Source organism: Gossypium raimondii, chromosome 8 (assembly GCF_025698545.1).
Source record: "Gossypium raimondii isolate GPD5lz chromosome 8, ASM2569854v1, whole genome shotgun sequence".
NCBI classification, from domain to species: domain Eukaryota; kingdom Viridiplantae; phylum Streptophyta; class Magnoliopsida; order Malvales; family Malvaceae; genus Gossypium; species Gossypium raimondii.
In genome coordinates, this window is record NC_068572.1 from 1,635,859 (window position 1) to 1,655,677 (window position 19,819).

The following is a 19,819-nucleotide window of genomic DNA, read 5'->3' on the forward strand; positions in this document are numbered from 1 at the left end:
AATCCCCACATTTCATGCTTTACTTGATCAAAAAACCATCACAGCTCATGTTGATGAAACTATCAAATTAGTGTGAAACAAAAATCAATAAAAATTTCCTAAAAAAGAAGTTTTTTTTGGATCCAAAACCCGAAAACATTGGATAAAATTGAACCCAAAACCTTGCTTCCATGGATAAGTTAGGAACGAGTAAATGGCATTTGCCATGGCAGCAAAACAATTGGGTTCCGCTTTGTTCGCCATTAATGGCGGCTTATCCTTTGAAAAACCAAAAAAATAAAATAAAATAAAAACAGTTAATCTATCGTGGATTCTATCTGGAGATATTGTTTATCATTGATTTTTTGGATGAGTTCTTTTGGTTTCATCTTTGGGTCGGTTTCATTTTTTGGAGACCCACCTGAGCTTCGATCTTACCCAGAATCGGATTTTAGATCCCCTTCTTTTTCGTTACATCGACTTAAAAATTTTCTTCATTTAGATTGAACTAAGAAACCCTTTACATAATATATATTATATAATATAATGTAATCTATATAAATATATATGTCGGTGTTTAAGGTTTGGGGAGGTGAAATCCGAATTCAGGTTGAGATTTAGAGTGTGGGATTTTTGGATTAATGGGGATTTGTATGAGCAGTAATAAACAGAAGCTGAACCAACTTAAACACGGCCAATCTCGCAGGAAGAAGAGTCCAGGTTTATTATAAATTCCATTTTCTCATTTTTATTTTTTTGATTTGGAACTTTGGGTTTGTTTTTTCATGGTGAAATTTTATTATGTTATTTCAGTTGTTTTTTGAAATTTTTGTTGTGACATCTGTTTAAGTTTATATTGTTTGATGAAATCTGGACTTGGAAAATGTTCTCTTTTTTTGTTCAAATGGGGAGTGGCAGTGTGGAAAGCTTTGATATGTATAATGTTATTATGAGATTAATTGCAGAAGAAAACTAGAGGAATCATGAGAATTGATTGATTAGGATACTGACTTCTGGTCGTGCCTTTTGTGACCGATAATGAGGATGAATTTTGATGTTTCCGGTATGATCATGTCCGCGAGGGCTTAATTTAAGCACTCATGAATATGATCGTATCAGTTTCATGCTTAGAAAACCAGAGGAATCATGACAATTAGCTGAATGAACAGAGTTTAAACAAGCTAGAACTAGTGAACTAGACTGATTTCCGGTCATGCCTTATGTGACCGGAGGATGAATTTCAATGTTTCCAACATGAGCATGTTCGCGAGGGCTTAATTTAAGCGTTCTTGAATATGATCATATCAGTTTCATGCTTAGAAAACTAGAGGAATCATGAAAAATTGTTGAATGAATAGAGTTTGAACAAGCTAGAACTAGTGAACTGAGACTGATTTCCCATTCTGCCTTGTGTGACCAATCTTTTGAAAATCATATAGAACCATTGAATGAGGATAAATTTTGATGTTTCCTGTATGATCATATGCACGAGGGCTTAATTTAAGCGATCTTGAATATGATCGTATCAGTTTCTTGCTTACTAGAGGACTCATAATAATTAGTCTTTTGAATTAAGTTTGAACAAGCTAGAACTAGTGAACTGAGACTAATTTCCAATTCTACCTTGTGTCATGTGTGACCGGAGGATGAATTTTCCGATACAACCATGTTCGCAAGGGCTTAATTAAGCAGCGGTGAATATGATCGTATCAGTTTCATGCTTTAGGAAACTAGAGGAATCCTAAAAACTAGTTGATTGAATAGAGTTTGAGCAAAGCTAGAACTAATGACCCGAGACTACCATCTGATTCTGCCTTGTGCAACCAATCTTTTGAAAACTGTATAGAATCATTGAATGAGGATGAATGATGCTTCTGATACGATCATGTTCTCACGAAGGCTTAAATTATGTGCTCGTGAATATGATCGTATAAAAACACTAAAGGAATCATTGACTATGAGTGACTGAATAGAGTTTGAACAACCTCGAACTAGTGGAACTGAGAGCAATTTCTGATTTTGCCTTGTGTCACCTGTAATTGTTTTTTTAAATCCGTATAGAATTATCAGACTGAGGTTGAATTTTGATATTTCTGGTACGATCATACTCACAAGGGCAAAATTAAGTGCTCGTGAAGACAATCGTATCAATTTCATGCTTGAATCTTTTCATATCAGTTTATAGAATATTACTTTTAACATCAACAACTTCAAATTGAGGACTTAAACTACTTTGTTTCCAACAGAAATAAGAACAGAAACGCAGGGATCAAATGAAATCAAAACTCAAACCGTCGTTCCTTTGACACCTGCCAGGGATGTCAAAGATCTCCGGCAGAATCCTGGATATGACAATGTTTGCATATTCACATATGAGGAGACAAGGTTGGCTACAAACGAATTCCGGCCGGACCATATCATCGGTGAAGGAGGATTCGGGGTTGTGTATAAAGGAGTCATAGATGAGAAGGTGAAGCCTGGTTACCCAACTACTGTAGTCGCCGTTAAGGAGCTTAATCCTGATGGGTTCCAAGGTGATAGAGAATGGCTGGTAAATCCAATCTCCTTGTACTATTCTCTTTTAATCTGAGGTGTTTTTGTTTTATTTATTCTATATCTACATATATGAACACTTAGTAAAAAGTTTCATTGTATATTACTCGTGAATGCTTAGAGTTCCATCATGAATACCTAGGTAAACATTTCATCCTAGGTTACTCGGGCTCGAGTGTGAATGTCGGGTCATTTTTTCTAACTTGTTTTCATGTATTTGAAGAATCATTTCTTTATACCTATATCCAAAAACATGTCGGACACGTTTAGTTAAAGTTCCATCTAGCTGGAGAAGAATGCTCATACGTATGGTCGGATGCTGTTGTACTATTATTCTGATTATAAGATAGAGATCATGTTATTTCGACTTCTCATTTTTCTTATGGACAAATATATGTAAAAACTTGGATAAAAATAAATAAATCTATTCAAATACATATTCTGGCTTTTAGTACTCTCACCCAAATTTGAGTAAAAGCTGTTTAGAGTTATATTTTTCTCAACTTTATGGATTCAATCATAATTGGGTGCGTCGGGTTAGTTGTGGATCGATACAATTTGAATTTGGTCAATTTGGGTTTTCAAATTTCAAACTCAGTTTTAAGTTTGGGCCAATTTCGACCTCAAGTCATTTCAAGTATGAATCATTTCAAATTCAGGTAATTTCGTGCTATAGCGAGTTTATGTCATTTTAGGTTCAAGTCATTTTAAGTTATTTGTTCGGATTTCTTTGGGTTTGGGTGGTTTGAATCGATCAAATTGGACTTTCAAGTTCAGGTTTGAATTGTTTTATGTTTTGCAGGCTGAAGTCAACTATTTAGGGCAATTCAGCCATCCAAATCTTGTGAAGCTCATCGGATACTGTTGTGAAGGTGATCATCGATTGCTTGTCTATGAATACATGGAAAGTGGAAGCCTCGAAAGACATCTTTTTCGAAGTAAGTGTTAGGATAGAACAAGTGATATTTAAGTCAATGGGAAAAAAGGAAATAAATTCCATCATGAAACTTATTTAAAAACCTCCTTTAGTTTAGCCTATTTGTAAACCAGATTGAAGTGATACAATGTTACTCGGATTTAAGAGTAAATGTCGGATACGGATATGTGCCCATCACTTCCTTGCTCCTCCAAGCCTTACTAGGATTACATCTATTTATAATGCACCTCAAGGTTGTAAAATTTGGATTAAACCTACCAACCCAAGAGGTTGAACCGGGAATTGATTGGTTTGATGAGCTGAGCTTGAACCAAAAAATTAGAGAACTAGCCAAAACCGATAAAAACCAGAAACTAAAGAACCAGTTCATCTAGTTCAATTTAGTGAAACAAAAACAAGAGATTCAACCGATTCAACTTTCGATTTGTTTTGTTTTTCAATCATGATGTGTATATAGTTCCTTCGGCATTCCTTTGATTCAATGATTGGTTAATAATATTAGGGTAAATAGTAGCTATGTTGCTCTGACTTGAAATATCCATATCCAACTTATTCGAGTATGAACAAAAAATAGGATCTTTCAAATACATTAAAAAGGACAAAAATAATCATATCCAGCAATCACACTCGAGCCCAAATAATAAAATTTACTAGAAAAATTATATGCTAAAAGTATTTACACTATGCATGCATGTCAAAGAAAGAGCATATCTTTTGTTATTTACCATATTTATTGCTGGTTGTTAGGAACCGATTGTAGTTTGACTTGGTCGAAAAGAATGAGGATTGCTTTAGGTGCGGCAAAAGGGCTTGCTTTCCTTCATGGTGCTGGAAGACCTGTCATATACCGAGACTTCAAGTCGTCCAACGTCTTGCTCGATGCAGTTATTCATCTTTCCCCTTTGTTATTCAATGTTATTAGTTTTCTCTCGGACTTGGTGTTGTGAGTATTAGATACATGTTCAATTTAGAAAACCCTTAAGAGGATTATGTCCACATGCCCGTATCTAAATGTGTGTCGGACACAAATAATCAAAGTATCCATGCCTCTATTTATATTGATACCTAGTCTAAGCTTCCATTTAGTATGCATTCTCTTTTCTGTAGGATTTTAGTTTCCGTCACTAAAAATGCGTGTAAAATGTAGGACTTTAATGCAAAGTTGTCTGACTTTGGACTCGCAAAGGATGGGCCAATGGGAGACCAAACCCATGTTTCAACACGAGTGATGGGAACACATGGTTATGCTGCTCCTGAATATGTTATGACTGGTTAGTAACAAGCAAGAAAGTGAGAGAATAGTTTTACACAGAACTGCTAATTGGATGGGTTGGGTCAATTTGAATTGTACATTAAAATTTTCAGGTCTAATTAGATTTTAAAATTTATGAAACATTTCACTTCAGGCCAATTTCAAGTGCAGGTCAATTTGAGATTTCCTTAATCTCAAATCAAATCTATTTAAGTTTTGGGTTTAGGTCATTCTAATTTGAGGATCAGTTTTACATGTTCGTATCATTTAATGTTCTAATTTGTTGTGGTTTGAGACATTTCCAGTTAGTTGGATCATTTTAAGTTTGGGTTTATTAAGTGTTGATTGTCGAATTTTTATGGTCAAATCGAGTTAGATTGAATTTTAAGTTTTGGCTAAGATTGGCAGGTCTAGTTTACTCATGATGTCATGTTATGCCGATACTAATCAATGACAATGGCTAACCAAGTTGCGGTACTGATATGAACAGGCCATTTAACAGCAAGGAGCGATGTCTACGGGTTCGGAGTAGTATTACTAGAGTTGCTGATCGGACGAAGAGTGATGGATAAGGGAAAGCTGGGCCCAGAGCGTAACCTAGTCGAGTGGGCTCGACCACTCTTGAACCATAAAAAGAAGCTTATAAAGATCCTAGACCCTAAAATGGAAGGACAATTCTCACCTAGATCTGCACTGAAAGTAGCCCATTTGGCCTACCTATGCCTTAGTGAAAACCCAAAAGGACGACCTCTAATGAGCCAAGTGGTCGAATGTCTCGAGACGATTCAGGTAAAAGATATTAACCAAGAGGAGGCATTGCTTCTCAAAGGGTCTCGCCACGGCGTTGGAACCGTAAATGAACTTCCCCGTAAGTCCCCCAGGACAACTACGAGAAAGAGAAATCCTAATAGAAGTGAAAGTTACAAAGATGGATGCAAACATAGAAACGAACCTGGAAAAGGGAGAAGCCAAAGTGAACCGCCAACAAAGGTTCATCTTTCCGAGCCATCGAGTTCTGAAGCCGAAGATAAGGTAGAAAATGTAGCGGAAGTGTCTAGCAAAAGAATTACCTGAGAGCTGCCATTTTCACTTGCAGTGGAATATATTTGAGCTGCTTCTCTAATAGTGCCTGGATCTTTGCCCATTTGTCCTTACCATTTTGGAAATGGTGGGGAAGATTGGTCAGCAAGTATTGGTCTCAAATGGTAGGTCAATTTGTGCTGGCATGGCTGCTGCACTTTGTAAGTTTTGCTTCCCAACGTTTCTTCACTTGAATTAAATGATAAATTTATAATTTAAGCAAACCAAATCCCCACACCCCCCATAAAAAAGAACTATTTTCCAATTTACTCACCTATGTTTTCACTAGCAAAGTGGCTTATTATCAAGTTCGGCCTCAATCCAATGACTGGGATTCAATCTTTGGGCTTCGGGTTTAAGCCATTCGGGAACCTTTTTTTTCTTGAAAAATCTGAGTTTGGATTCGTGATTAGGAGGCCGTCAAAACCTTTCGGGTGAAATTTGGGTTCATCGGCCACCGGCAAACGGACCTTTGTATCACTTGATTTAGTGATCAGTTTCCAGGGCATACATCCTGACATCTCCAGCTTGTTATAAACCAATAGTTAACACCAATATTTAATAACCGGACTGATAGTCGACCTTGTCAGATCACTAATTTCCAATTCAATTCAGTATGAAAATATATTAAAAATTTATAAAATTAATTCAACCAATTTAATTGCCGATTTTGTTCCAATTTTCTGTTTTTCATTGGTTTCAAGCGGTTCAGTCAAAGACTGGTTAAACCCCTATGTCTAGACTGATATACCAGCTAGTTTCCGGTCCGACTGTTCTAACCGGTTACTTCTCGGTCCGATTCAAAAAACATTGGTTAACACATCTTTTATTGAACTCTTGTTTAGAAATTGTATCTCGAAACGAACATTTTAGCTCTCTGGAAAAAAAGATAAGCATAGACTAGCAAAGAGACAAATACTGGGAAGATTGGAAACTTGGTTAAGAATTTTTAACAAGTTAATACCTAATAACCAAAACAAGTTATACAATCCACATGCAATACTGCAATAAAAGACAAGAGAGTACCTGAACAGACGAATTATAGAATACTTCGTAAAGATGGACCTTTATACAGCAAAAACAATCGGGACAAGGGACAAAGCATATGCCGCTTAGTGCTGTTCTTCCGATGATCCGAACCAGAGCAGAATTTTTGTCCAACGATTTCATAACTATGAGCATTTCCCTGTTAATAAAGAAAAAATATATATCAAGAACTAACAAGTGAATTTACTTTCTTGAAAGCAACTATATTGACAAATGATAATTATTCTGTCCACTGCTAGTGGAGTAAAAAAATTCCACAAGCAGGTCTAAGAAAATGCCAAGTGTCTTTTTTAATTATTTAATATTATTTTATTATACCTAAAAACAAATTGCATCAACCCAGCCCCGCTTGTGGAGCTTTTTACTCCACTGGCATTGTCAATAGGATTATTATCCTATTGACAATGCCAAGTATGCACTAATAAGTTGTCACATAAAGGAATGGTATATTGGCATAGCCTTGAGTAAACATCAAGAAACTGACATTTAGTCGGGAAATATTAAAAGTGAAAGCAAATACTATTGTGATAAAATAGAAAATGACAATGGTAAGCTACAAACTAAGGAGATGTCTTTGATATCTAAAGGGCATAAATTTGAAGTCTTAATTGAGGATACACGAATCAAGATCAAGCACAATTATGAACTACGAGTCCTCTCAAATCCTTTCGGCAATTTTTATTTTTTACAATTTCCTCTTTCCTATTTTGCATGGGAGGAGTAGATTCAGGAAATTCAGAAACAGGGAAGCTGATCTCTCTACTCTAGCCAAGGTGACAAATGAAATCAAATACAAGCATATTTGCTTACCCCATTCTTGGTGGAACCTTATTGCCAGTGATGTAACTGATCTTCTTTCGGCAGGGTTAGAAAATTCCATGTTCATGGCCTCCTGTATTGCAGATAAAATCTCCCTTCTTACTTTAGCAGAGGGAATAAGGAGATTTGGTCCATGTATAGCACTCAAATCAACCACCTAAAAACCAAGGATCATAGCGGGTTAAAAGTACTACTTGAAAACATAGAATTTTCATGTATCAAATTTGAGTGATAAGCCACTACAAGGCTCAAGACAAGACAAGCCGAATCATCGCACAGAACAAGAGCATTAACCCATCACCACAGCTTTTAAGATTTTAACTTTCAAGATTATTAGAAAAACATCTTTGATGGTTGATAGTATTTCTTACAGGTAGTATGTTTAAGACATCAAGAAACATTTTTTGTCAGGTAATATGTTTAATACTAAACCAAGAGAATAATTTTTCTTAAACTTGAAATTTGAAGGTGTACAAAATAGCATTACTGGAAAAACACTGAAAAAATTAGACGGGTAGTTAATAAAATGATAGAACTTTAGAGAGAAAATAGAAAACAACCATGTTCGTCAAGTACTCACCCTTGGACGGCCAGACACAGTTACACTGTTTAGGCAATCAAGTGGAAAAGCAAGATAAGTAGGGCACAAGTGCACAACAATACTGACCAGACAACATGCATGAATGTTTTTACCAATATTAAAGGCCATATCATTAGGTTCTATTATATATCTCAAAGAAACAGATATAAACCTATCATCTTCCGGAATGTGAAAAATAATCATGTATATCAGGAGTCTGAATAATATGATCTATAACTTGCCTGCTGCAACCATGGGATAATACAGTTCATAAACCTCTGTTCCAAGAGGTATGATGCCAAAGTACTGAGAATATTGTAGACAGTCTTTTGGGAGAGACTTTCTAGAACAGGACCAGTTCTATCAAGAAGCTCAATGAGGACAATTTCATCTCCAGAAGATAGAGCTTTTGCATACGCAGAGTCTAGGTCCCCTTGGCATAGAAGACTTTTCACATGTTGCCACAGACCATCTTTGTTGTCTGGATACTTCTGTCTGCCACTCACATTTGGAATGGAAGAACAAGTAGAGGCAGCTTCATTTTTTCTGATCTGGCCAATGCCTTGTCCCCCATGCCCAGAGCTTTTGTGCACTTCCTTCCCTGTTGGATTTCTACAAAATTTTACAGTATGATTAGTCCATATCTCCATGCCCTGCTTTGCACAATTGGGTGACCTATTTCTACCAAGTGTTTTTTCCTCCCAAACATCAGAATTCTTCACTGACAGCAAAGAAGATTGTCTGTTACAAATATCTACGGAAGCCCTTGGAGTGCACGAAGACAGTCTGGAAGAAGCACCTTCACCCTGCTTCTCAAGTCTGGAATTCACCAAACCAGGATGCTTCCCTCCCTGCATAAGGTCTTGCACCATACGATCTACTACATGTTCTAAACTTAAGACCTTTGACTGTAGCATGGACATGCTATCCATTATACCAGTTGAAAACACCTAAAAAAAATAAAATTCATAATATAATTCTTTGCAATGAAAAGGGTAATATGAGCCGTGAAGCAATTAGTACTGGAAGAATACTTTTTCAAACATAGACATAGAAAATAAAAAAAACTCAAGACCTCTAAACAATACAAATAGTGCTCAGTTTGAATTGGGGCCTAGGATTAATGGACAGAATAGGATGAGACAAGATCAGTGAGTATAATGACTCATGCTCCAGATTTCAACTTTATATTCCTCAAAAGTATAAAATGTGCCAAGGTCAGTCCTTCATGGTGATGAAATCTGCACATGACAAGCAGTTTATGCAAAAGAATAAATCCTCAACACTAAGAGGTCATCCTATGGCTTAGAATGGTTTGGAAAATGTTTTGCACCTATTGTCTATTGAGATTTACCTGGAGAAGATCCATCATGCTGGACTGCTTGCTGTCAATCTCCGAAAGCTGTTTCTGAATGCCAACAATTTTATTCTCAATCCATGAACAACACATTGAAACGGTTTCCGGACTTGATTCATTGACTGCTGAATCAAGACTTCTGCGGTCCCTAATTTTTCCAGAGCACACACCATCTTCTTCATTACTAACTTCTTCACCTGCAAACCGCTGGCTTCGTCCCATAGACTTCTGCCAATGTCCCTCAGCTATATGGTCATGAGAAACAGTTACAAACTTGGACCCAAAGTTGTCACTAAGAAGGTTAGACACCGAAGAACACTCTTGTTTGTCATCCACTGGGACAAAATCATACCCTATATCTTGTGTACTTGTAGTGTCCGGCATCATTCTATCCAATGTCTTGGTGATAGTGCTCCCTTCAGATTCTTCATTCTGAAGGTCTGGTAAAGAAACATTATGTTTCTCTGAAACAGAAATTTCAATATGCCAATCATCATCTTTGCAACGTTGAGGGTCTTGGACATAATTCTGAGATGTCTTTCTAACAGACAGAGGTATCCTTCTTATAGCTGGGTTTGTAGTAACTTTCTTCCCTGAGACATCTTTCCAACAAGAGTCATTGTTACTTGTTATGTCACTGGAATCACCTCCACAAAAGTTTTCTGCAGAAAGTATAAACAAGCAAATAGGAGCATTAAAAAGAGGGAAGAGACTAGTAACGTAAACAAAATATCACCATATCATATTTAGTCAAAATTAGACTTCTTCCTAATCCAGCTGCAGAAGCTATTTAATGAGACTAGTTTATTATAATCAAATGCCACCTAAACTAAATATGATATGTGAAAAAAAATTCAGAAGGTAAGATTCTGTACAAATAAAGAGTAAAGGGCACCAGCTCCTAAACCTTTTACATAAGATCCAGCCTCAGAAGGTTCAGAAGTATCAGGTCCGGGAATGCTTCTCCAGTACTGAAGGGAATGCAGTACCGTGTCCCTAACTGGTTTGACCTATAAGAGACAAGAACCTAATAATATGGTACAATCAATCATGAGAAAATTCCCTAGAGTAAAAATCCTTAACAAATTCTAACCTTGTCAAAACGACAAGACTCAAGGGAACGGATGCAGGAAGCCCTGAAAGATCCCAGAAAAGAAGCACCACTTGAAGCAATCTCCCCCAATGCTATAGAAGCAGCTTTGCGTGTTGTCCAGTCACTGTTTTTGAGGGCTTCTTGAATGCTAGCCATTGCTGCAGCGAGAAGACTTTGTGTTGTAGCACCACCTGCCTGGAATGAACATTAAAATGCCAGTTTTACCATAATTTAAGCAGGTATATTAAAAACAATAGACACAAAACAATGATAAAGAAGGAGCATCAGTTAAAACCAACTCCATTATTGAAACAGTAACAACTTATATGTAACTTGCTGTGTCATTTCTTAGACATCCAAGCTAAAACTAACCTGAATAATGCTTCTGTTTAACTCAATTACTGATGATTTTGCCATTAAGTGTGGATTCTTGAGCAATTTTATGGTCCGACTCAACATCCGCTGCAAAATGGAAACTGGAGGATCATGGGTACTGTCAATGACCCTTGCCAAGCACAATGCTGCACCCGATTGCACATGCTTACTCTGTTCACCTAATGCTTCAAAAAGTGGCTTCACCAACATAACAAAAACTCCATTATTATCATCTTCATGATTACTCAATTTTGAAGCCAAAACACCCATTGTTTCATGGCAAGCATCCCTCACAACTGAGTCTGGGTCCTTAAGCCTCTTAACAATGCTAGCAACCATCTTACTTAGGTATGGAAGTATAAGGCCCTGATGAAATCTAGCTAATGTAGCCATCAACCTGACAGATTCCTTTCTAACAGCACTCTTCTGCTCTGAATCAGTATCCAATATACACGACAAAAATGGGGAAATCTTATCTGGTGTTAAACATTCTGCTGTTTTCTCAAGCTCATCAACTCCTAGTTGATATGTATCCCTATCAGCTAACTTGTTCAGCGCAAGATTCACCTTATTCTTTAGCTCAAAAGCTACCTGTTGTGAGTTGATCTTAGAGGGTCCTTTGGCTTTCCTATGCATGTGTGCCTTCATCTTGTTACCAACTATCAAGCTATTTTCACAGGGTTAAAGAGTTTAAAGGATGCACCACTGCTTGTAACATGAATTTGCGAAGAGAAAAAGCAAACAGGAAAAAAATGTAAGATTTCTTCATAGCAATAAAAGTTTCAAGTATTTACATAGTAAGAAAGAGTAAAGCAACATGGAAAACTAGAAACAGTAAACACCATTTTCCATTCCCATTATAATAAATGTTGGAAGAAAAAACAAAAGGGGAAAAGGAAACAATAACTGATCTTATAAACAGAATTACAGTAGTTAAAACCATTCTGAAAGTGACAAAACACGAAACCCTTTTTTGAAAAAAAAATAAAATAGGAAAACTCTAAAGTCCAAACCCTAGAACAACACAAAACCCTGGCTTAAATTGAAACCAAGAGGGCGCCGATTTCAAGATTTCCATTTCCTTTCTCTTTTTCTTTCCTTAGATTTTCCTGTTAAACAAACAGAAACTTCATAAACTGTCAACCAAAAAAAAACTCTAAACCCCAGCTTAAATTGAAACCAGCAGGACATCGATTTCAATCTTTCGATTTCCTTCCTCTCTGTTTTTAGCTTAGATTTTTTTTGATAGAATAGATTTTCTTGTTAAACAAACAGAAACTTCATAAAATGTCAACCTAAAAAAAAAGGCTCTAAACCCCAGCAACTTAAATTGAAACTCTAAGATCACCAATTTCAAATTTTCCACTTCCTTTCTCCATTTTTCCTTAGACTTTCTTGTTAAACAAACAAAAACTTCATAAAATGTCCACCATAAGCTTACTTAGTAACAAAGTATAGAATACTAAAACTAAAAGGACGAGAAACAACATCATTTTACAGCAACGAAAACAAAAATTGAAGGTTTAGCAACTTACTCCCAAAACACCAGAAAAAAAAATCCGTGAACGAAGCTCCAAAGCTGATTAACCTGAAAAAATAAAAATTAAAAAAAAAAGACAAATTTTAAATTTAAAAAATATATATTAATTTTTTTTAAATAGAAAAAGGCACGAATCTCAGAGTGAGCTGAGAGAGAAAATAAAATTTGAAGAAAAGCTTACCCGTTGTCTGCTCTGCACAAATCACAAATGAATTTTTCCGTGCCTTGTGTTTTCCTTTTTCGCATTTGGCTCTGGCTTCAGTTTTCGCGCCTATACTGTGTGTTTCGAATTTTGGGGTAACTTGCGTGACCTTTGATTTCCTCCACGTGTTCTTTTCTACGGCTTCGATCGTCTTTTCTCCTCTGCGTTCAAATTTTTTTTATTGATAATGATATATTGCATGAATATGCGTATTTTGATTCTATTTAAATGGTTAAAATATGTCGTAGGTCCATGTACTATTTAAAAATTCATAATTTAGTCCCTATATTTTTATTTTCAACAATTTAGTCTCTTTACTTTTCAGATTTCAAAATTTACGTCTGATTATTAACATTGTTAATTTTTTATTAAATTTTCAGTAAACATTTTGAAAAACAAAATACTCACTTAGTAGTAATTTTATTAAAAGAAATTTAGTCCGTCCACTTTTCAATTTTTTTGTAAAATTTATTGATGTGCCATTTGAAATAATAATAAAACTTATTTGGTAGCCATATAACAAAAGTAATGACTTGTAATGACCTTGAATTTAATAAAATAATTTTAACAATATTAACAGTTGGACCTAAATTTTAAGATTTGAAAAGTACAAAGACTTAGCTCCTAAAAATAAAAGTATACCAGTATAGGGACTAAATTTTAAATTTGTGAAGAGTACATAGACTTGTGGCATATTTTAACCTTTTGATAATATTTTTAAATATAGAATTGGGTTAATATAACATTCGGTACTCTAACTTGTCACTTTTTCTAATTTAGTATCTAAGCTTTTTTCTCAATAGAATACACCAAATTGACATATGTCATACAAATCACCCCAATATACTAATGTTGTATCGCTTACTTTTGTCACCACATTAAAAATAAACATCGTTAATAATCGAATAACTTGTATCACATTTGTCAAATTAAAGCACCGATTAAGTACCAATATATATATATATATAAAGATGTCAATCTCGAATACCAAATATTATATTAAACCTATAAAATTATAGTAAATTTAATGTGGATGTCAATTTTAACTTTCAAATAATTATCATTAAATTTTATAATTTAATTCTGTAAAATAAATTTGTGTTATTAAATCAAATAAACGCTTTAACCATTGCTTTGAATGAATTTTGGTCCGTCAATTTCATATGTTTGATTAACTTTCAAAATACTAAATAAATATTTTGGGCTCTTGTCATTGGTATTTAATTTGCAATACATTTGTCAATTAATTCGATTTCATTTTGTTATTGAAAATTTCAGTTAAATGCATTTAATCTCGATTATATTTAAAATCAAATTGAACTGAATTTTTCGACAATTTCTCAATGCTATTTTTTATCATTTATAGGATTCAAACCTCAACAAAATTGAGCATCAATTGGACGAGTTAATTCTTATTGTGAAAACAATCAAATTTTTTAACTCCAAACTAGAGGTGATAATGGATCAGGTTCAGGCAGGGTCGTAACAAAATTTCATTCCCGTTTTATACCCAAAAAATGGGTCTAAAGTTTTGTTCAAGTTCAACCCGGATAAAAAAGTTAAAAATTCGAGCCCGACTTTGTCCGTCCGTATTAATTTTTTTAAATAAATATAAATTTGAAAATATAATACACCAAATACACTAAAACCATTAAAATAAATGTTTCCCAACAAATTGAAAATAAATTAAAAAAAGTCTTTATACTTAAATAACACTAAGATGAGTGCAACTTAACAAGCAAATGCCTCTAAAATAGTAGCAAAATTAACAATAAAACAAGGGTTATACAATGTTCAAACAATAATAACAAAATAGTGATAATATAATACTGAAATGGCGGCAAAACAGCAAAAAAAACAGTAACAATTTTTTTTTTGGCAAATTCAGCCCAAGCTTGGGCCAAACACAGATTACCCGAGACTCGATCCATTTCTAAATGGGCTTTTTTTTTCCAAACTCATTTATTGAGTTTATATTTTTACTCAAATCCTTCTACTTTTCGGGCAAAACTTCAAATCTGGCTCATGATCAAGTCCAACTAGGAGAGAAATAGTCCCCATCTTCATTGCCATTTTTTTATCTTCGTCTATTGTTCTAACGTAAGTGCATAATCAAATATAAGTATGTGTCTAACATGAGTTTATTCATTTTTTTTTTTAATTTTCCAACGTAAGTAGAAAATATTTGAGGGTCATATATATACAAACAGTTGAAGAAAAACAGGAGTAAAAAAGTTTGCAAAAAAAAAATTTAAAATGTTTAAGTTTACCAATAAATCTAAAAAGGCCTCAAATAAAACATGCAAAACCCTATTTATAACCCTTCAAGGAAGATTACGAAAGAACGGATGTAAAAGATGTGATAATGAACGTGTGGATGGTGGGAGTGAGAAAAATTAGTGAGCGTGTTATACATACAGATTAAGGAGAGATGAAAGTTACAAACATTTCACAAAAGTTACGCTCATGTAATATTCTTCGTTGAACAAAGCAGTACGTGTAGGCTTAGATGCTAATGCGCTTTTTGTTCAACTAGAAGGATGAAGCACTTGTATTTCGAGAAAGGTTAAGAAGTGAACTCCTTAATAATGTTCATATATTGAGCCTCCAACATTCCTAAGCTTTGGAATTTTTAGTTAACTGTATGTTTCTTTAACTTCATTTTTATGTAATTCGAAGAATCATATATCACGTTAATGAATGTTTTGTATTACTAAATGGTTTGTTAAAAAGTATATCTTAGAGGAAATAGTATTTCTTAAAACTATAATTGATTGAAGTGTCGTGTAAGAAGGAGGAGGCACGACCCTCCTAAAAATAAAAATGGTGCTTTTAGGTTTTGAAAAATTATAAAATTTTAAGTAAATAAATGGTAAAATTATAGTTAGACCCTCAAAAATGATAAAATTTTGATTTAGTCCTTTTAAAAATTATAGAGATATATGCCGATACAATTGGTAAAATTACATTTTAACTCTAGTAAAATTATATAACTCAATCTCGAACCCTAAATTTTTTTGACTTGATTCTAGAGAAGTGTTAGTAGCTAAATACAATTGTTGATTTTTTTGAAAACTTATATAAGAAAAACTTTTAAATTAAATTTTAGAGAAGTTCAATGGAGGTTTCAATCTTAAATTTTAAATATTGTATATTTTTGGAGTTATTTTGAAACTCAACAAGAAATTAAATAATATGTGCAAAATTATATTTGACTATAACTATTAAGAAAATGTCAAGTTTGTTGGGCTTGACTAAAATTTAACTTTTTAAAAAATATTTGAAATGGTTTTTGTTGGTATGATTTGAAATTATTTGTTTGTATATTTCAAATGGTTCTAAATGCTAAATTGGTGTGTTGACTTAATGGTCAGGGTGTTTATTATTTTAGGTATGGCTTGAGTTCAAGTTGCACTAGTTATGTTGTTGTTAGGGTTAAAATTTTAAAGTGTCTTGATTTAAACGGAAATGACTAAAATTCTTGTCAAACACCTGTTTGACAGAAATAGAAATTTGTGCTTTAATCTCTTTAAAATTTTTAAAAATATATAAATTAATGCATGATAAAGTTACATTTTGATCCTCATAAAATGTTAAAATTATAATTTAATTTTAAAAATAATAAAGTTACCAGCTTTGAAAGGAAAATTTGCATTTCGACTCTTGTAGCTATCGCTTCTAACAATATTATCCCAATATTCTATTACGTTGGACCCAAATTATTAGTGAAAAATAAATAAATTATATGATGTACTTTAAATCAATAAATGTGACTACGTTTCATGATTTAAATGAAAGTCACTGACATAAATAGTTGACTTTTAAAATATACAATCTTATAATAAACAAAAATCTTTCTCGATTAATCTTTTATAAATCAGATTTATAAATAACATAAATTAAATGAAGTGATATTATTGCAAACCCGTAGGTAATATCCAAGGACCTTTGTTTATATCATAAATATATATAGAAGCGTATAAGCTTCATTTACAAACAACAAACCCTGAGCTAATATCTAAGGGCATTTATTTATATCAATATATATATATATATTAAAACCAAAGTAGCCTTCATGTTTGTCATCAAAACTCAAACAACCCTCCATCGTCCATTATCCATTTGTTCCATTTTCTTCCGATTCTCACCAACCCACCACTCCGTTGGAAATTTGTAGTCATCCTTCACACGATCTAAATGTTTATTCACGAGTGGTAAATCATAATCCAATTCATCCGCCGGTGTATCTTCTGCAATGTTTTCGATCGCAACACCATGCATATACACATCCATGTTGTGACAACTATACAGATTGTTTATCCATCCGCTGATAATTATTTCTTGAGCTTCATGATCATCTTCATTTACCAAGCTTATATCGATACCTACTTCATCTCCATTTCCATCACGGAAAGCATAACCAGTGAAGCCAAAAAACTTCTCCTTTAAGTACTTTGACACTGAGGTGTTAACGTTCAACACGTTTCCGACATCGGTGTAAGACAATAAAATTACTGGAACAAAGTCCATTTTGTTTTTCATACGGAGGAGACGAAGGTTGTCGCCCCTGAGCGAATCAAATAGTTGTTTGAAACCGTCGTTTCCGACACGGGGACAACCGAACACGAAGGCGGTCACCATGAACGGCGCCTTGCTTCCGGTGGGGTTGTTGCATCCATTGGCAACTATGTCCATTGCGGTCAATGTTGCTAATGCTCCACCTAAGCTAAACCCTGTGACGGTTATGCTTAGTTCTTCATGTTTGTACTTGTTCACTAGTTTCTTTACAGCAGTTCGGACCTTCAGAAGGGCAAGAAATGGATTAGAATTTTGAATTACTCGAGTTAGTCTGCTCAATTTGAAACTTTTTCGAACAAAGATTAATTTAAAAAAGTAAAATTAAAACATTGTTTATAATATGAATGAAGTTCAAGTTTTGGCCTGATAATTAGAGTATTTACCGTTTCAGATATGACCAGAGTTTGACTTGCCCTAATCGCATTGCTATTAGAGCTTTGTCATTCTCTTGTAGTTCAAAAAAAAAAAACAGCTAAATATTTATAAATTTAGAAATCCATTTAACTTGTTTAGCCACTAATTTTTTTTCTTATTTTGGCCTAAAAAAGAAAGTTTTGGCTTCAACCTGTTAATTTGGTCTGGTTTTTAACATCACTAATTCTAAGCTAGAGTACATTAATTTGAAACAATATGTATTTAAAAAAATTTTTGAGTTATAATAAATTTGATTTGATAAATTAATGTTAAAATAAATAAAAATGGGAAGTTTTTGGACTATTAAATAAGAACTGAATATTTAAAAAGAACATCGATTTTTTGGACTATTACCTGCTTTCTAGCACTCCTCTTGCTATGTGTAGAAGCCGGTACCGTCCCAATATAAAGCGCGTGGAAACCATCGTGCACTAAAGCGTTGTATTCAGCGGCCTTCGGGAACAAATCGGTAGGTGATACTCGCGGAATCCGTAAATCATTGATCCATTCCGATAGTGTTCTGGTCCCTCTCCAAGCAACCAAAACATCCCTCCGGCCCAGTACTTTCTTCCCTTCATCCGTGCTCACCGCCACATATCCCATCCATGCTGACGTAACTTCATTCGAGCCAGCATAAATGAAGTCAGTCACCTCGTACTTGTAGGGGTTTCCTTTTATGAGACAAGCCTCGGTGAAAAAATGTTCTTTCGAGGTTTTAGGATCGTAAGTGGTAGGGTCGAAGAGGTCTCCGACAGCTGAAGTCCTTTGACCGTAGTGAATTATATACTGACGGAGATCAGTGTCTAGTGGCTGTAGTAGACCCTCCCATTCGTTCTCCCCACTGAGTTCTCTCCAACGAGTTGCTATGGAGCTGGCCATCACTCTTTTTTTTTCTCTGTATTTTACTTGTTTTCTATATGCTTCTGAGTTCTCTCGAACGAGTTGCAATGGAGTCGGACATGGTTGGGTGCTTTATATAGGGCAAATCTCTCAGATAAGCCGAAAGCGCTCATACCAACTTTGCAATTGACTTCACATCATGTAAAACAATATATATATTAATTATAATTATTAAACATTGACAAATATAAAAAATTAAATTTAAAATTTAAGTGGGTTTGAATGAGAGGGGCACTTCACCGCACTCAATTGTTCATCTACTCACCATAAAACTTAATTGATTAAAAAAATTATAATTAATAATTAACTTAATAATAATATTTTTTTATTTTATACCAATAATGATACATCATTTTATTATTAATTAATAATACATTTTATATTAATTTTTAAATTTAATATTCGATTTTTTATTTTTGTTTTGTAACTATGTTAAATTTATGATAGGTTACGAGATTATGCCAAATGAAAACAATAATATTATTATCTGAAAATTAAACATTAGAAAAATATATATTTAAAAGTTTATACAAAATTTTAAGTAAAAAATTAAATATATATTAAAAATTCAAAAGTTTCTAAATAGAATCCAAACATAGTAAGATCTAATCCCGAATAAATCTAAAACAATGCCTACGCGTTATTTATGTAAGGTAAAATTGAAACTCAGATTCTCAAAGTTCGGAACCTTAACTTTTACTAACTGTGTAAAAACCTTATCGATGGTCACTTAAAATTTTCTTGAAAAAGTAATTTAACCAAATAAAATACATTATTTGGTTAAATGTTAACATTTAAGTCTTAATCAAAATATAATTTTACCTATTTTTTATACAAATTAAATTAAAAATATATTGACTAGCAGATTTATGGAAGCTGCTGTAGAAATTTCTTATGAAGCCCCCACTTGAAATCATCTATTTCCTTGCTACCATTTAGTTTAAGAAAATAAAATTATCAGCAATAAATATACCTTTAGAATCTCAACAATTGCAAAGAATATACAACAATAATGATAATTAGAGGTGTTCATAGGTCGGGTCGGGTCGGGTCGAGCTTAAGCATGATACTAACATACTTTATGCTTGCTCAAACTTTCCTTGGCCCGAAACA

The 19,819-nt window shown here is 33.9% G+C and overlaps 3 protein-coding genes across 7 annotated transcripts; 1 reads left to right on the forward strand and 2 right to left on the reverse strand.

Annotated features, from left to right (window-relative positions):
• Positions 1 to 6,030, forward strand: LOC105790141 (probable serine/threonine-protein kinase PBL17). Its single transcript, XM_012617577.2, has 6 exons — positions 1 to 699; positions 2,226 to 2,530; positions 3,335 to 3,470; positions 4,217 to 4,353; positions 4,617 to 4,740; positions 5,212 to 6,030. The coding sequence occupies exons 1-6, from the start codon at positions 621 to 623 to the stop codon at positions 5,793 to 5,795; spliced, it is 1,365 nt and encodes a 454-aa protein (XP_012473031.1). The 5' UTR covers positions 1 to 620; the 3' UTR covers positions 5,796 to 6,030.
• On the reverse strand, positions 4,100 to 12,924 carry LOC105790140 (TORTIFOLIA1-like protein 2). 5 transcript variants are annotated; one of them, XR_008198837.1, is made up of 10 exons: positions 12,794 to 12,924; positions 12,608 to 12,660; positions 11,070 to 11,777; positions 10,698 to 10,892; positions 10,512 to 10,614; positions 9,602 to 10,266; positions 8,490 to 9,197; positions 7,659 to 7,824; positions 6,828 to 6,987; positions 4,100 to 4,369 (listed from the first exon to the last, which is right to left on the reverse strand). XR_008198837.1 is itself a non-coding variant. In XM_012617576.2 (9 exons), the coding sequence occupies exons 3-9, from the start codon at positions 11,718 to 11,720 to the stop codon at positions 6,974 to 6,976; spliced, it is 2,502 nt and encodes an 833-aa protein (XP_012473030.1). In that variant the 5' UTR covers positions 11,721 to 11,739; positions 12,608 to 12,660; positions 12,794 to 12,924; the 3' UTR covers positions 6,710 to 6,973. The 5 variants fall into 5 exon arrangements, 3 of the variants coding, with proteins under 3 accessions (XP_012473030.1, XP_012473029.1, XP_052491170.1); XR_008198836.1 differs by lacking the exon at positions 4,100 to 4,369 and adding an exon at positions 6,025 to 6,315; XM_012617576.2 differs by lacking the exon at positions 4,100 to 4,369 and having other exon boundaries at positions 6,710 to 6,987; positions 11,070 to 11,739.
• A 3,780-nt stretch (positions 12,925 to 16,704) lies between these two features.
• Positions 16,705 to 18,771, reverse strand: LOC105790142 (phospholipase A1-II 1). Its single transcript, XM_012617578.2, has 2 exons — positions 18,161 to 18,771; positions 16,705 to 17,614 (listed from the first exon to the last, which is right to left on the reverse strand). Exons 1-2 carry the CDS (start codon positions 18,683 to 18,685, stop codon positions 16,907 to 16,909), a joined length of 1,233 nt encoding a protein of 410 aa, XP_012473032.1. The 5' UTR covers positions 18,686 to 18,771; the 3' UTR covers positions 16,705 to 16,906.
• Between the last annotated feature and the right edge of the window lie 1,048 nt (positions 18,772 to 19,819).

Coding starts and splice junctions, on each gene's coding strand:
- LOC105790141 (XM_012617577.2), top strand. CDS start 621: ATGGGGATTTGTATGAGCAGTAATAAACAGAAGCTGAACCAACTTAAA. Junction 3,471..4,216: donor CGAAAGACATCTTTTTCGAA/GTAAGTGTTAGG, acceptor GCTGGTTGTTAG/GAACCGATTGTAGTTTGACT. Junction 4,354..4,616: donor CCAACGTCTTGCTCGATGCA/GTTATTCATCTT, acceptor TGTAAAATGTAG/GACTTTAATGCAAAGTTGTC.
- LOC105790140 (XM_012617576.2), bottom strand. CDS start 11,720: ATGAAGGCACACATGCATAGGAAAGCCAAAGGACCCTCTAAGATCAAC. Junction 10,893..11,069: donor TAAACAGAAGCATTATTCAG/GTTAGTTTTAGC, acceptor TGTTCATTCCAG/GCAGGTGGTGCTACAACACA. Junction 10,615..10,697: donor AGTCTTGTCGTTTTGACAAG/GTTAGAATTTGT, acceptor TGTCTCTTATAG/GTCAAACCAGTTAGGGACAC.
- LOC105790142 (XM_012617578.2), bottom strand. CDS start 18,685: ATGGCCAGCTCCATAGCAACTCGTTGGAGAGAACTCAGTGGGGAGAAC. Junction 17,615..18,160: donor AGAGGAGTGCTAGAAAGCAG/GTAATAGTCCAA, acceptor GCCCTTCTGAAG/GTCCGAACTGCTGTAAAGAA.